This window comes from Nicotiana sylvestris, chromosome 9 (assembly GCF_000393655.2).
Source record: "Nicotiana sylvestris chromosome 9, ASM39365v2, whole genome shotgun sequence".
Lineage (NCBI taxonomy): Eukaryota > Viridiplantae > Streptophyta > Magnoliopsida > Solanales > Solanaceae > Nicotiana > Nicotiana sylvestris.
In genome coordinates, this window is record NC_091065.1 from 157,602,345 (window position 1) to 157,616,619 (window position 14,275).

Here is a 14,275-nt window from a genome sequence, read left to right on the forward strand (position 1 = left end):
TACTCCTTCCTCCCCCCCCCCCCCCCCCCCACAAAACAATTAGTTCACCTATTTGATAAGCAACTAGGCTCAAAAGACAGCAAAAGTCCGAACGAGAATTTCAACTAGAAAAGAAAAAAAAAACTAAAAGAAAGAAAGAAGTAGAAGCTTGCATCAAGGTCAAATTAACTAGACTAGAATTCATCATCTTCATTAAATTAAGGAGACCTTTGGGGATCAAGAAAGTCAACATTTACATTGTTTCACATCATGAAATCAAACCAATATTTATAATAGCTTTATGAAGTCAATGCCCATCTTATACAGCCGTATACCTTATTAATTCACATTAAAGCGTACTATCGAAATCCAAATGAACTACTTTAATAAGACATCGATCTTCTCTATCTTGTGTTTTCCATTTCTTGCTAACTTGTCAGCATTGTGGAGTTTTCCTTCCATTCTACCTAGAACAGCCTTGAATTATTGAAATGTTAATTTCCTGTCACAATCTTAAGATCATGCTCAGGCGAAAAGTCAATTATTGGTTGTTCTTTCATCTTATAAGTCTGAAATTGAATATTTGGATGAAGAACTATATATTTTCGTACCTTCACAACGGCCAAGAGTTTCAAATTCTTGGTCCAAACATCCATCTTACGAAAGGCGTATGTCACTAAGTCACAACCGTTTGTTTAAATTGAGAGATTTCGCATCTCCTTTCGGCATTTACCTCATCTCAAAATGTATGCTAGGTAGTTTTGCTAGCTTCCAGGAGGTATATGGGAGTATTAGCAGTACAACTACCTCAAATCAATTGTAACCTTCTTTTGGAGATGAATAAAATGCTGAAAATTTATGAAAATAAAAAAACTATCTACTGACGACAATACATAATTAAACCATTGGCGAATATAATGATGATTTCGCGAATTCAGCAAAATTTGTGTTGGCGATTAATAGTAAATTATGAATGCAAATTCATGTGTCTTTTATACTATTTTTGTCACTTAAGAATGGTTATTAAGTTATATATATCATTTTTTTTCTCTTTAATTTGTAACTGATAAGGTTAAATTATTCTGTTTGGTATAAACAGCAAGTGTGCGGATAAATATTTACCATATTTTGAAGTCCAAACCTATAAATAATTGCACAAAATAACCATAAATAGAATTAAATATACATTTCTGAACTCATTCTCTCAACTCATGATAATCTTATTTTTTTTCTGAATCAACGAAGCCGATGTGAAGAGGATTAACATGTTCTCACCGCCATAGACATTTGGGCCTAACTATAAAGGTGAAAATTAAAAGAGAAATTAAGTCGTATATACAACTGCTCAGAAAAGAAGCCAAAAGAAATACATAAAAAGAGATTAAGTACTTTTCTTGTTCAACCCAAAAGCTAGCTCAGCCTATGATATTTGTCATATCTTTCTCTTTGTGTCCCGATCGTTACTATCGTTTCCTTTGGCTAATTCTTCTACCTTGCAACAATAGACAACAAACGGACTAAAATTTTGGTGGCTAACGGAGGCAGATTTACAAGGCTTGTGCTTTGATCAAGTTCAGTCGCATGTACTATTTTTAGCTCGAACTATGTACATATAAAACAAATTTAAAATGTACATATATAATAAGATCAGATTCGTTATGACTTACTGACCACGAACTGATTCTAGATTCGAGATTCGCTTCCAACTCACCACGAATTGATTCTGAAGTTGCTGAGCTTGCATGTCCTCTCGATCTCCTTGTTCGTGTTCGATCGTTGCTATCTTTTTTCTTCGGCTAACTCTTATATGTTGCAATGATAAGCCACCAATGGAAGTTGGTGCTAATAACTCCGAGCCGAGATTAGGACGAGTTCTGGGAGTTCAATTGAATATGGTTTCGACTTGAACATACGTGAATACAATTAAGATATACAATCATACTATATAATTGATATTCATTTTGAACTCACTGACTTTAGTCGTGAGTCGTGACTCGCCTTTGCTAGCTCATAGCCCATGAGATTGGCTTCGAAGTTGCTGAGCTTGCATGGAAGGGGGAGATGATGACACTCTCCAAATCTTCACTGATTTATCAAGGCTACCACTATACAAAATAAACTGCCTATCACCACTTGTAATTGGTCCATGATCTTCTTCAACAGCCAAACATTTGACAGGACCAGAATGTCCTTTCAACACTGATAAACACATATGATCACCACCTTCCCTTTTCCACACACATATATTTGTGTCAGCTGATCCACTAAAAACTAAATTTCCTGCAGTTGCTAAGCAAAGAACTGCCAATTTATGTCCTCTGAGAACTCCTCCACGTGACAAAAACTTCGCGCGTTCCCAGAAGTTGACTAGTCCATCAGACGAACCACAGTAAAGAAAACTGGATGTAGGGTCCACGACTAATGATGTTACTGCACATTCTTGGTTTAACAACGTTTGTGAGAAAAAATGTTTTGTTTTATTTCCTTGTAATTCTCTTCTCCAAATTTTCACTGTTCCATCAGCCGAGCCTGAAAAAACTAGCCCGTCAAACCCTACAACCACTGAATTTACAGCATCTTCATGGGCATTTATAGATTCCAAACACTTAAAATCTAATGCTCTCCAAACCTTTATAGTTTTATCCCAAGATGCTGAATATAAAAGATTTTGGTCTTCACTCATGCTAAGAGATGAAATAGCATCAAAATGTTTAATCCACACGGCATTTCTATTTCTTCTCACTTCAACGTAATTGTTTGGATTCATTGAACTTTTTATATAAGCCTTCAAAGTTGGTAATGTTCCAATGCGCTTGTAAACGTTTGGATCGTTAGAAGATATCTTCCAGACACGCACCTGTTTAAGAAGTAATTAAGCAAATAAAAGTGCGCTCTCTGTAAGGTATCAGACTCGCACGTGAGAGCGCGTAAAAAGGCAGCCCGGTGCACTAAGCTTCCGTTATGTGCGGGGTTCAGGGAAAGGCCGGACCACCAGGGTCTATTGTACGCAGTCTTACCCTGCATTTCTGCAAGAGGCTGTTTTTATGGCTCGAACCCGTGACCTCCTGATCACATAGCAGCAACTTTACCAGTTACGTCAAGGCTCCATTCGCACGTGAGAGCGTATGATAAGACATAATTAAGAAAAAGTACCTTTCCATCTTGATGACCCGTGAAGATTCTTTCTCCAGAAATGATTATTGCCTTCACCAATCCACTATTTGATTTGAATCCAGCAAATTCTTTTTGATTTTTCCATACCCTAATATTTTTGCTATCTGATCCAGTATATAACAAGTCTCCAGAAGCTGCTAATGAATATATATGGCCTTCTTCACGAACAAGGGATCCAATAAGACCTGTGTAAGGATAACTTTCGACGTGTGACGACCAAGGAGATTTTGATAATGGAGATGTTAGGTCCATAGAAGGCATTGAATATGGAGAAGATAATGAATAATGGTCATCTGAATTAGGTGAAGGAGAGACCATATTGTAATCAGAGCTCAATGGAGAAGGGCGATTATCGAAATTTGCAGGGCCTGCAGCTTCAGATATATTGCTCGTACGAAAATTAGTAAATTCATCTTGATCATGATTTGGATCAGATTGTAACATGCTCCCAAACGTTTGTTTCCTAGGGATATTGATGTTGTCTTCTGTCACCATATTGTGGTGTTTTCTTGAATTATTCCTCATCATGTCTTGTTCCAAAATCAATCAACAAACCTAAGGTTGATGATAATGAAACAAGAACAGAACAAATAGAAAATTAGATTCTATGTAGTTCCTATTAATAGGGTGGAATAAAGAAAAGAAAAGTTACGTAAGATGTTTGGAGAAGAATATATATAATGTGTCTATATGTTTGTGAATTCAAACGGAGAGAAATTAAGGTACGGTCATGAAGATTTTTGGTACAAGACTTTTGGGAGGGCAAAATTAAAGACGTAGCTATCATGGATAGTTGACGTGCAATTTGTCAAAGAGGATTTTCTTTTTGTTTTCCATCCGGTGTTTGTTATCCGCATGAGGCTCGACTAAGTCCGAATTCGTATCTAAAAGTCTTACATTGAAAAGTAAAGCGCTTCTATCAAAGATAACTTTTGACACAGAGCTTGAACCTGAAATCTCTGGTTAATGTGAATGTGTACTTAACATTCCACCACGACTCTATTTAGGGAAGCACTAGGAACGCCCGACTTTTAATTTTTGATGTTTTTCTCGTTTTGCGCTTTTTTTTTCATTGGTTGATCATAATTCACTTGTTATTCAACTAATATGTATATCTTGCGTCAATATTTTCACACACTGGGTGTTTTCTGAAAATCATTGCTTGTAAATTTACATTTTCTCCTGCGAGAGTACGGTAGAAGGATAAAAAAAATATGGACTCTAAGTATTTACACCAAATCACATAAATATTTTATAGTTAAGTACTATATATTTTGGTAATTATACAAATCCATAGTCAAATAATAACATATTTGTATCATGTATTGATTGATTTTGTGTACATATTAAATGTGAATATATAAACTCTTATGGTGGATACTATGCAGTTTTCAAAAAGGAGATTCAGAAGGAAGTTCCATTAAACTATATCCAAGAATATAGGTAAAACATAGAAAAGATTGATTCTCGTAAAACTACGAAGAGATCAAAATATACATTTTCTCTTGATGATATAACAGGCACCACCCATACATTTATTTGGAAAAACTACTGCAGCATCTCTTCTTAATTTAAGTTCTTTCGCCTAAACTTATTTAAAGAAAAAGATAAACAGGAATATGTTTAAATGTGCTGCCTATTAGTAGATTGATTCAGCAAGAAAATAGAAAGGATAAGGGATACATTATTACACGAGCTTATAATAAAATAAAATAAAATTTACTCAATCAAGCAGAGGAAAAAGAAAAAAGTATTTTTTTTTTCCTAAAAAAAGAATGTATATAAGAGGGTGTTTGGTTGGTTCGATTAAGAGATTTGATCTTCGCATAAAATCCAACATATTTTAGTACAATGTTTGGTTATTACTTTTCTATTCATAAATTATGCAGAAATCTATATATTATTTTATGTGGGATAGAAAGTGGAATAAGAACATGAATATTATTAATATATGCACTAAAACAACTAAAATGATAAAACTCACAGTTGTAATGGGATACAGATTTCTATGTTATTTGAAAGTAAAAACTACACATGTTTATTGTACATTTATATTAATTTATAATCAAACTAAAGACGACACAAAAAATAATCTTTACATTATAATTCCTCTACATCTCTAATCTCTGTATTTCTAATCTACCTTTTTTTATTAGAAACTTTCCAATACTCGTTTGAGTTCACACTCCACAGCCTCTTTATAGGCTTTAACTCCTACCAAACTAGATGCATTAAAATTAAAACTATTCAATCTCTTTATTAGCTAGATAGACTGCATTACAATCTCTTCTTCTTCTTTTTTAATTAATCAACTAGATAATAATATCTTTGATCTTGAAGCCAATTTATAGGCTTCAAATCCTACCAACATCAAGATGCATGGATCGGATAGACAAAAACAAAATTTAAAATTGTCCCTTTTCTTTATTAGCTAGACTAGATATCAACCTTTTTTTTCTTTTTCTTTTTCTTTTATAAATTATTCAACTAGATAACAATATCTTTTATGTTCAAATGGTTGGATAAAATATAAAGCAATGTCTGTCTTTGTTAGCTAGATAACAATCTCTTTGAAATTATGGTTGGAGTCTTATCAATTTCTCCCGCTCTCAGAAGGAAAATTTCGTCCCCATATATTATTCGATATAACAATTAATCAGACAGGATACAAGATATTTGTATAGGAACAAGTATCCACTCATAATATAACACAATGACTTTGGCAATCTTAGCTGATTATTGCACATTACGACTAACTCCATTTTGATCAATCAAGAAAGTGATAGCTTTATCAAGTACCTCGAGGGACCATATGCCCTTTTAGGAGTGGTTAACAGATTATAACGCTTCAGGTCACATGATTTTATTTATTAGTGTTTTGCAATTTGACACTGAAAACAGATGCGAAGCAAGGATTTGAAGCTTATAAGTCGGAAATTTTAGTTTTTATGTTCTGAATTCTAAATTTAAAATTTAGACATATTCAATGAATTTTTTAAAAATAAATATAAGATTTAAACCAAAGTTATTAAGTTTGATCGAACCCGTAAACTCTATATTAGCTTCACCCCTGAATGGAATAGGTCCCGCGGCTGATTGTTTAATTGGAGTTGCATTTTATGACAGAAATCGAATCTTCTCACACCCATTATATGGGTCTGGGAACCAAGGCCTCACAGGAAGCATAATCCACTATTTACTGGGTAGTTGATACATTATTTTAGGAAAAAAGACACTATATAACCGCTATAAAAACAATAGCAGAAAAAATATATAAAAATTGTATATTATATATATATATATATATATTCTGTATATATATATATATTCTGTATATATATGTATACAGTCAAAATCATGTGCCCCCAATTTGTAGGCTCGAGGGGTCGCGTCGAGAACAAGTTCGATATGGACCGAGCTAGAGCCCGAAGGCAGAATACGAAGCTTGAAGATCAAAGTGCTCGATGAACAATGGGGCCGAGTATGATCAACCTCAAGATAATACCATTATGGTTTTATAACAGAAAGAGCGAGATTCCCGCGGTGGCCCTAAAATCACGGCGTAAATTTCGAAACAGATTTGTACTAGGCGGTTAGACAGCTGTATAATAAGATTCCTTACTACAATCGAAATTGTACCTTATTTAGGATTTCCCTACTATATAAAGGGGACTCCAATCATTTGTAATCATCATCAATCATTAGCAAAAGAATATACACTCTTACTTTCTTGCTCATTACTCATCCGAATTGTCTCTTCACTTTATTGTCTTTACTTTACTGTTCTTATTGACCTACCTCGAGGTCATCAAAGCTCGAGGTCAAGACTTGATTAAGCACTGGTTTGATTCAACTTACTTCTTTAATTTATACGTTTGGTTTCTTGATTATTAGTTAGTATTGGACTAAATCATGTATCTTTAAGACCACAAAATAAGGTTAATTGTTACTCGGATTTCAGGATAAACAGTTTGGCGCCCACCATGGGGCTAAAGATAATAGTGATTATTTCAGTACTAATTTTGATAACACACGTTATTTTTACACTTGTTCTTGTCAAGGATTTTTGTTCTCGAATTAAATCATGTCAAACTCACAAAACGCACCCGTACATGGCGACGATGGTCTTGGATTTCACAGGGAAAACAACAATGTAGTTGCTCGGGGAGCCGGTGTACCACCGATTAACCCTGGGGAAGTGCCGATTGTAGAACTAATCGACGTCAGTTCACACATTGCTTTGAACGCGGACCTAGGCGCAGACCCCGGAGGTAGTGTACGCAGGGAAGTCTGACCTGGTAGCCAAGGAACACAGGGTATAGGAGATGGGGATGTTAGCCTTCAAGTAATATTCGAGATGCTACAAGCTCAACAGGTTGCTATCGCTCAACTTCAAAGTCGGCATAAAATTCCAAGTGTGGTAGAACCAGGAATTACTCTCCGAACTGAGTCGGTGCCAGAAAGATCAAACGATAATGGCTGGGGGACTGATCCCACGATTATGAGGATGCTCGAAGAACTCACCAAAACAATCGAGTCGGGGGAGAAAAAGATTAAGGATAATGACAAAAAAGTGGAGACGTATAACTCTCGTGTTGATCATCGGAGGCACCCCCGATCTTGAAAGGTTTGGATGCCAAGAAATTCGTACAAAAGTCATTCCCTCCGAGTGCGGATCTGAAGCCCATTTCCAAGAAATTTCGTATGCTAGATATACCTAAGTACAACGGGATGAGCGATTCTAATGAACACATCACCTCGTACACATGCAGGATTAAAGGAAATGACTTAAATGATGACGAGATCGAGTCGGTTTGTTGAAACAATTTAGAGAAACCTTGTCAAAAGGAGCAATGATTTGGTATCACAACTTTACACCAAATTCCATCGATTCATTCTCTATGTTAGCAGACGCCTTCGTAAAGGCACACGCCGGGGCTATAAAGGTTGCAACAAGGAAGTTGGACATTTTCAAGATAAGGCAGAAGGGTGATGAACTGCTAAGGGAGTTTATATCCCAATTTCAAATGGAGCGAATGGCATTACCACCGGTATCAGATGATTGGGTTGTCTAAGCTTTTACATAGGGGTTGAACGAGCGGAGCTCGATCGCGTCAAGTCAGTTGAAGCAAAATCTGATCGAGTATCCAGCTGTAACTTGGGCAAATGTGCATAATCATTACCAATCAAATATCAGGGTCGAGGACGACCAGCTGGGAGCCCCCTCAGGTTTAGTTCATCCAAATAGATTAGTAGTTAAAGCCCCAAGAGATACCGATAGGGAACTAAGATCAAATAGGGAACAGTATCAGCCATATGTCACAGATCAAAGAAACAACAGTTTGGGGCGTAATCCTCCCCGGAATGATCGAAGAAACGATCGAGGGAAAAATTCTCGGGGATTTATGAGTAAGAGAAATTTTGATAAACATACCGATCCTGCAGAAGCACCTCGGTTATCGGAGTATAATTTCAGTGTCGATGCATCGGGGATCGTATTAGCTATCAGAAGGATCAAAGACACCAGGTGACCCAGACCTATACAAACCGATCCTTCTCAAAGAAATCCAAACTTCATGTGTAAATATCATGGTATGCATGGCCATAGGACCGAAGACTGCAGACAGCTGAGGGAGGAGGTAGCTCGATTGTTCAACGAGGGTCATCTTCGAGAGTTTCTCGGTGATCGATCTAAGAATCACTTTAGAGAAAGAGATGCCAACAGAAAGAATGAGTAGGAGGAGTCACAGCATGTAATTCATATGATCGTTGGCGAGGTCGATATTCCACAAGGGCCTATATTTAAACGTACCAAGGTGTCGATCACCAGAGAAAAACGGACTCGGAGTTATGTGCCCGAGGGCGTCCTATCTTTCAATGATGAAGAAACGGAAGGCATTTCTCAGCGCACAATGACGCTCATTTAATTTCTATTTTGTTAAATAAAATTCGGGTTAAACGTGTTCTAGTAGATCCAGGTAGCTCAACAAACATAATCAGATCAAGGGTCGTAGAGCAGCTCGGCCTACAAGACCAAATTGTGTCTGCATCTCAAGTCCTAAACGGCTTCAACATGGCAAGTGAAACAACAAAGGGGGAGATAATCCTACCAATGAACGTGGATGGGACCATCCAAGATAAAAAAATCCATGTCGTCGAAGGCGACATGAGATATAATGCACTACTCGGGAGGCCATGGATCCACAACATGAGGACAGTACCATCTACCTTTCATTAGATGATGAAATTCCCAACAGTGGATGGTGTGAAAACAGTTTATGGGGAACAATATGTTGCAAAGGAAATGTTTGTAGTCGATGAGGTGACACCGATACCAGTGCCTTCGACCTTAGAAAAATTGAGCACCAAAGATAAGCAGATGGCCAAATAGCAATCACTGTCCCCAGCCTCGACTGAATCGGAGAAACATGTAATCGAAAAAGAAGAAGAGGATTTCCTTACTCCTCGAACTTTCATTATTCCCTAAGAGTGAGATGCAACCAAGTCAACGGTCGAGGAGCTAGAACAGGTCATACTGATCGAGTACATGCCCGAGCAAAAGGTATACCTGGGAATGGAGCTAACCCCCGAACTTAGGAAGAAACTCATTCAATTTCTTATCAATAATATGGATTGTTTTGGTTGGTCCCATTTAGACATGACATGCATCCCACCGGAAATAACAACTCAACGACTAAGCCTCGACCCTAGATTCAAACCGGTAAAGCAAAAGAGAAGGCCCCAGTCCGAGGTAAAACATGCATTCATAAAGGATGAGGTAACTAAACTTCTTAAAATAGGATCCATTTGGGAGGTAAAATACCCCGAGTAGTTAACAAATGTAGTTGTAGTCCCTAAAAAAGGCAACAAACTTAGAATGTACGTAGATTACAAGGATTTAAATAAGACATGCCCTAAAGATTCTTTTCCACTACCTAACATCGATCGCATGATCGATGCCATGGCTGGCCACGAGATCCTTACCTTTCTCGATGCCTACTCTGGGTACAATCAAATTTAGATGAACCTGGAGGACCAGGAAAATACCTCATTTATCACTAAGTTTGGAACATACTGTTATAATGTAATGCCCCTCGGACTAGAAAATGCTAAAGCCACATACCAACGCCTAATTAACAAAATGTTCGAGGAACAGGTAGGTAAATCAATGGAAGTTTACATTGATGATATTTTGGTTAAGTCCCTGCATGCAGAGGACCATTTAACTCATTTGCAAGAAACATTCAAAATCTTGACAAAGTACAACATGAAGCTTAACCTAGAAAAATGTGCCTTCGGGGTCGATTCGGGCAAGTTCCTCGGCTTCATGGTATCAAATCGGAGAATCGAAATCAACCCCGACAAGATCAAAGCCATCGAGGATATCACTATTGTAGATAGTGTAAAAGCCGTACAAAAATTAATAGGACAGATAGTTTCCTTGGGCCGAATCATTTCGATGTCATCAGATCGAAGCCACAGGTTCTTTTCCTTACTCAAAAAGAAAAATAATTTCGCATGGACCCCGAAATGCCATCAAACATTGGAGGAATTGAAGCGATACTTATATTTCGTTATAGCCGATATAGCAGTAAGTGGGGTACTAGTTCGAGAAGAGCAATGTACGCAGTTCCCTGTTTATTACATAAATCGGACTTTAAGAGATGCTAAAACTAGATATCCACACTTAGAAAAATTGGCACTTGAATTAATAAGCTCATATAGAAAGCTAAAACCATATTTCTAGTGTCACCTAATATATGTGTTAACCACTTATCCTCTCCGAAATGTTTTGCATAAGCCCGAGTTATCAGGCCGATTGGCTAAATGGGCCATCGAATTTGGCGTGTATGATATTGAATATCAACCCCGAATGGCCATCAAGTCTCAAATCTTAGTTGACTTTGCGGCCGATTTTACACTAACCCTCGTACCCGAAGTAGAGAAAGAACTTCTGGTAAAATTAGGTACGTCATCGGGGGTATGGACCCTCTTTACGGACGGTGCCTAGAATGTGAAAGGGTCCGGGCTTGGCATTGTTTTGAAGCCGCCTACAGGTAACACTATTAGACAATATATTAAAACTTCTAGGTTGACTAATAATGAGGCCGAATACGGGGCCTTGATTGTAGGGCTCGAGCTAGTTAAAAGCTTGGGGGCTGAAGTCATTGAAGCCAAGTGCGATTCTCTGTTTTGTGGTGAACTAAGTAAACAAAAGCTTCGAAGTTCGAGAGGATAGGATGCAAAGATATTTGGACAAGCTACAGGTAACCTTGCACCGGTTCAAGGAGTGGACTCTAGATCATATGCCTCGAGAACAAAACAGTGAGGCCGATGCACTTGCTAACTTGGGGTCATCAGTTGAAGAAGATGATATTATCTCGGGGACTGTCATCCAAGTACGAGATCTGTGGTCGAGGAGGGTCATGCCGAGATAAATTCTTAAATTCTACAAGTTTGACTTCGGATTGGAGGAATAAGTATATCGAATATTTGAAAAATGGAAAGCTCTCATCGGATCATAAAGAGTCGAGGGCTCTATGAACCAAGGCTTCTAGGTTCACATTGGATGAAAATGGAACATTATACAGGAGGATGTTCAATGGACCATTGGCGGTATGTTTGGGGCCGGGGGACACCCATTATGTTCTACGTGAAGTCCACGAAGGCACTTGTGGTAATCACTCCGACGCCGAGTCTTTGATTCGTAAAATTATTAGAGCAGGTTATTACTGGGATAGCATAGAAAAGGACACTAAGGAGTTTGTTAGAAAATATGATAAATGTCAAAGGTTCGTACCGATGATTCATCAGCCTGGAGAGCAACTTCACTCAGTTTTGTCCTCATGGCCTTTCATTAAATGGGGAATAGACATCGTAGGCCCCTACCAACGGCACCAGGTAAAGCTAAATTTTTTTTTTATGACTGACTACTTTTAAATGGGTGAAAGCACAGGCCTTCGAGAAGTTCAGAGAAAAAGAAATTTTGACTTCATATAAGACCACATCGTGTGTAGATTCGGGATACCTGCCGAAATTGTATGCGACAACGGCAAGCAATTCATCGACAAAAAGGTAATAGAGTTCCTCGAAGCACACAAAATAAAAAGGATTATATCAACGCTATATCATCCAAGCAAAAACAGGCACGCCGAATCGAAAAATAAAACTATCATTCAAAACTTGAAGAAAAGTTTGAACGACGCTAAAGGGAAATGGAGAGAAGCTTTGCCCGAGGTTCTTTGGGCATATCGAACGACATTGAAGTCCAGCACGAGGGCAATCCTGTTCTCCTTAATATATGGCTCTGAGGCCTTAATTCCAGTCGAGGTTGGGGAACCGAGCGCCAAATTTCGACATGCATCGGAGGAATCAAATCACGAGGCTATGAATACTAGCCTCGAGCTATTAGATGAAAAACAAGAAGCTACACTTGTTCGGATAGTCGCGCAAAAGCAAAGAATCGAGAGATATTATAATAGAAGGTCCAACCTCCAACACTTCAGAATCAGGGACTTAGTTCTACGGAAAGTCACTATCAATACTCGAGACCTGAATGAAGGGAAACTAGGCTCGAATTGGGAAGGACCGTACCAAGTCATCGGAGTTATCGGTAAAATATCTTACAAACTTGGCACGATAGAAGGCGAATAATTGCCAAACAATTGGAATGTATCACTGCTCAAACGATATTGTTGCTAAGGTATGACCTTTCTCCTTTTTTCCATTTGTATTTAAGACTAACTCGTTGCAGATGTTCGATCAAAGACGTCGAGGGCACCCTTCTACACGAAGACCTTAGGTTTTAAAGCACGCGTTTTACTCTTTTTCCCTTAGATCGGGTTTTATCCCAAATGGTTTTTATGGCGATGTTTTTAACGAGGCAACAACTATGTGCTACCTAGGGAGATTTCAATAGTATTTAAGGCTTCTTTTCAATTAACCTCGAATACTGGGGGGAATCACCCTCGGAGGTTATATTTTCGAGAAAAATACTTCATGCCAAAGAGGGCCTCGATAGGAAAAACCTTGTAATGGGCCAAACGGTCAGATGAACTGTGTCCGTATAGAATAGTCGATCCCTGATGGCAAAACATGTGCGCATGTATGAATTATTCAAAGAAGCATTCTTTCTATATCAATCACTTTGTCTCCCAAAGAAATTTGCTACTATACGAGCTCCATACTTGTGATTCTGCGAGAAACAACTTAAGGGCCAAAACGCAAATACACCTTGAATACTCGAGGACATTCATCGACAGTCAACACATTTGAGTTGTCTAAACTCGAATTTATAAGACCTCAAAGAGGCATCCCTCGATGCAAAAGCTAAGGCCATCATGCTTGGGGACTAACATTTCGGACAAGTTAGAAAAATTATGGGGAAACAAGTCCAAGAGACCCATCCAAAGGCTACGACCATATTAAAGGCTACGGCCGAAATAACGCTGTTAGGAGACATCCGAATTTCGCAATAAAAATAGGTCTTCGAATTCTCAAAAAAGTAGTTAAATAAAGGCTATCCTCGGCAAAATAATCAAAGGGTTTTGATAAAATCAGCCCTCGAAAAATCATAAGCGGTATCGAATTATTCAAATACACACTTGTGCTAAGGCACTAAAAACAAAGGGTTCTGATCGACATCGAACCCTCAAAAGACCCAATAGGTAAAAAAAATGCATGCCAAGGTATAAATAAATTTTTACTAAGTCTTCTAAGCCGACAAGGGGAAATAATAGCCATCTTTTAGAGGCCATAATGGCCCGATCTAAAAGAGCCTAAGGGCCGATACACTTAGGGTTCGAGACCTTGTTCTCACCCGATCCGAATTTCAATTATCCCAAGCCTAAATAAATAATAACTTGATTACGGCTCGGAGACTCACCATTATTTGGCTCGAGATCGTAAGGATCTATGCTCCAAAGTTCTAACCTTATTCGAACTAGACCACGACAATTTCAAAGAAACCGTCTGAGATAAAATCTCGAACACACCGTCCAAATAAAGAAATTATTACAAGAATTTTGTAAGGATGGAAACATCGAGAAAACATTCAAGGAAGTTCTTCTTTTATATACTTGGAAAAAAATATATACAAGAGACCGATAAAAGGTCTTACAAA

General features: G+C 37.9%; 1 protein-coding gene across 1 annotated transcript; it reads right to left on the reverse strand.

The window, feature by feature from the left end:
* Positions 1–1,146: 1,146 nt before the first annotated feature.
* Positions 1,147–3,896, reverse strand: LOC104228389 (protein JINGUBANG-like). The gene is made up of 2 exons (XM_009780844.2): positions 3,133–3,896; positions 1,147–2,836 (listed from the first exon to the last, which is right to left on the reverse strand). The coding sequence occupies exons 1-2, from the start codon at positions 3,679–3,681 to the stop codon at positions 1,988–1,990; spliced, it is 1,398 nt and encodes a 465-aa protein (XP_009779146.1). The 5' UTR covers positions 3,682–3,896; the 3' UTR covers positions 1,147–1,987.
* Between the last annotated feature and the right edge of the window lie 10,379 nt (positions 3,897–14,275).

Bases quoted from the DNA above. Each gene is read 5' to 3' on its own strand.
- LOC104228389 (XM_009780844.2), bottom strand. From the start codon at position 3,681: ATGATGAGGAATAATTCAAGAAAACACCACAATATGGTGACAGAAGAC. The intron at 2,837-3,132 runs GTACTTTTTCTT...CTTCTTAAACAG, and splicing joins CGGGTCATCAAGATGGAAAG to GTGCGTGTCTGGAAGATATC.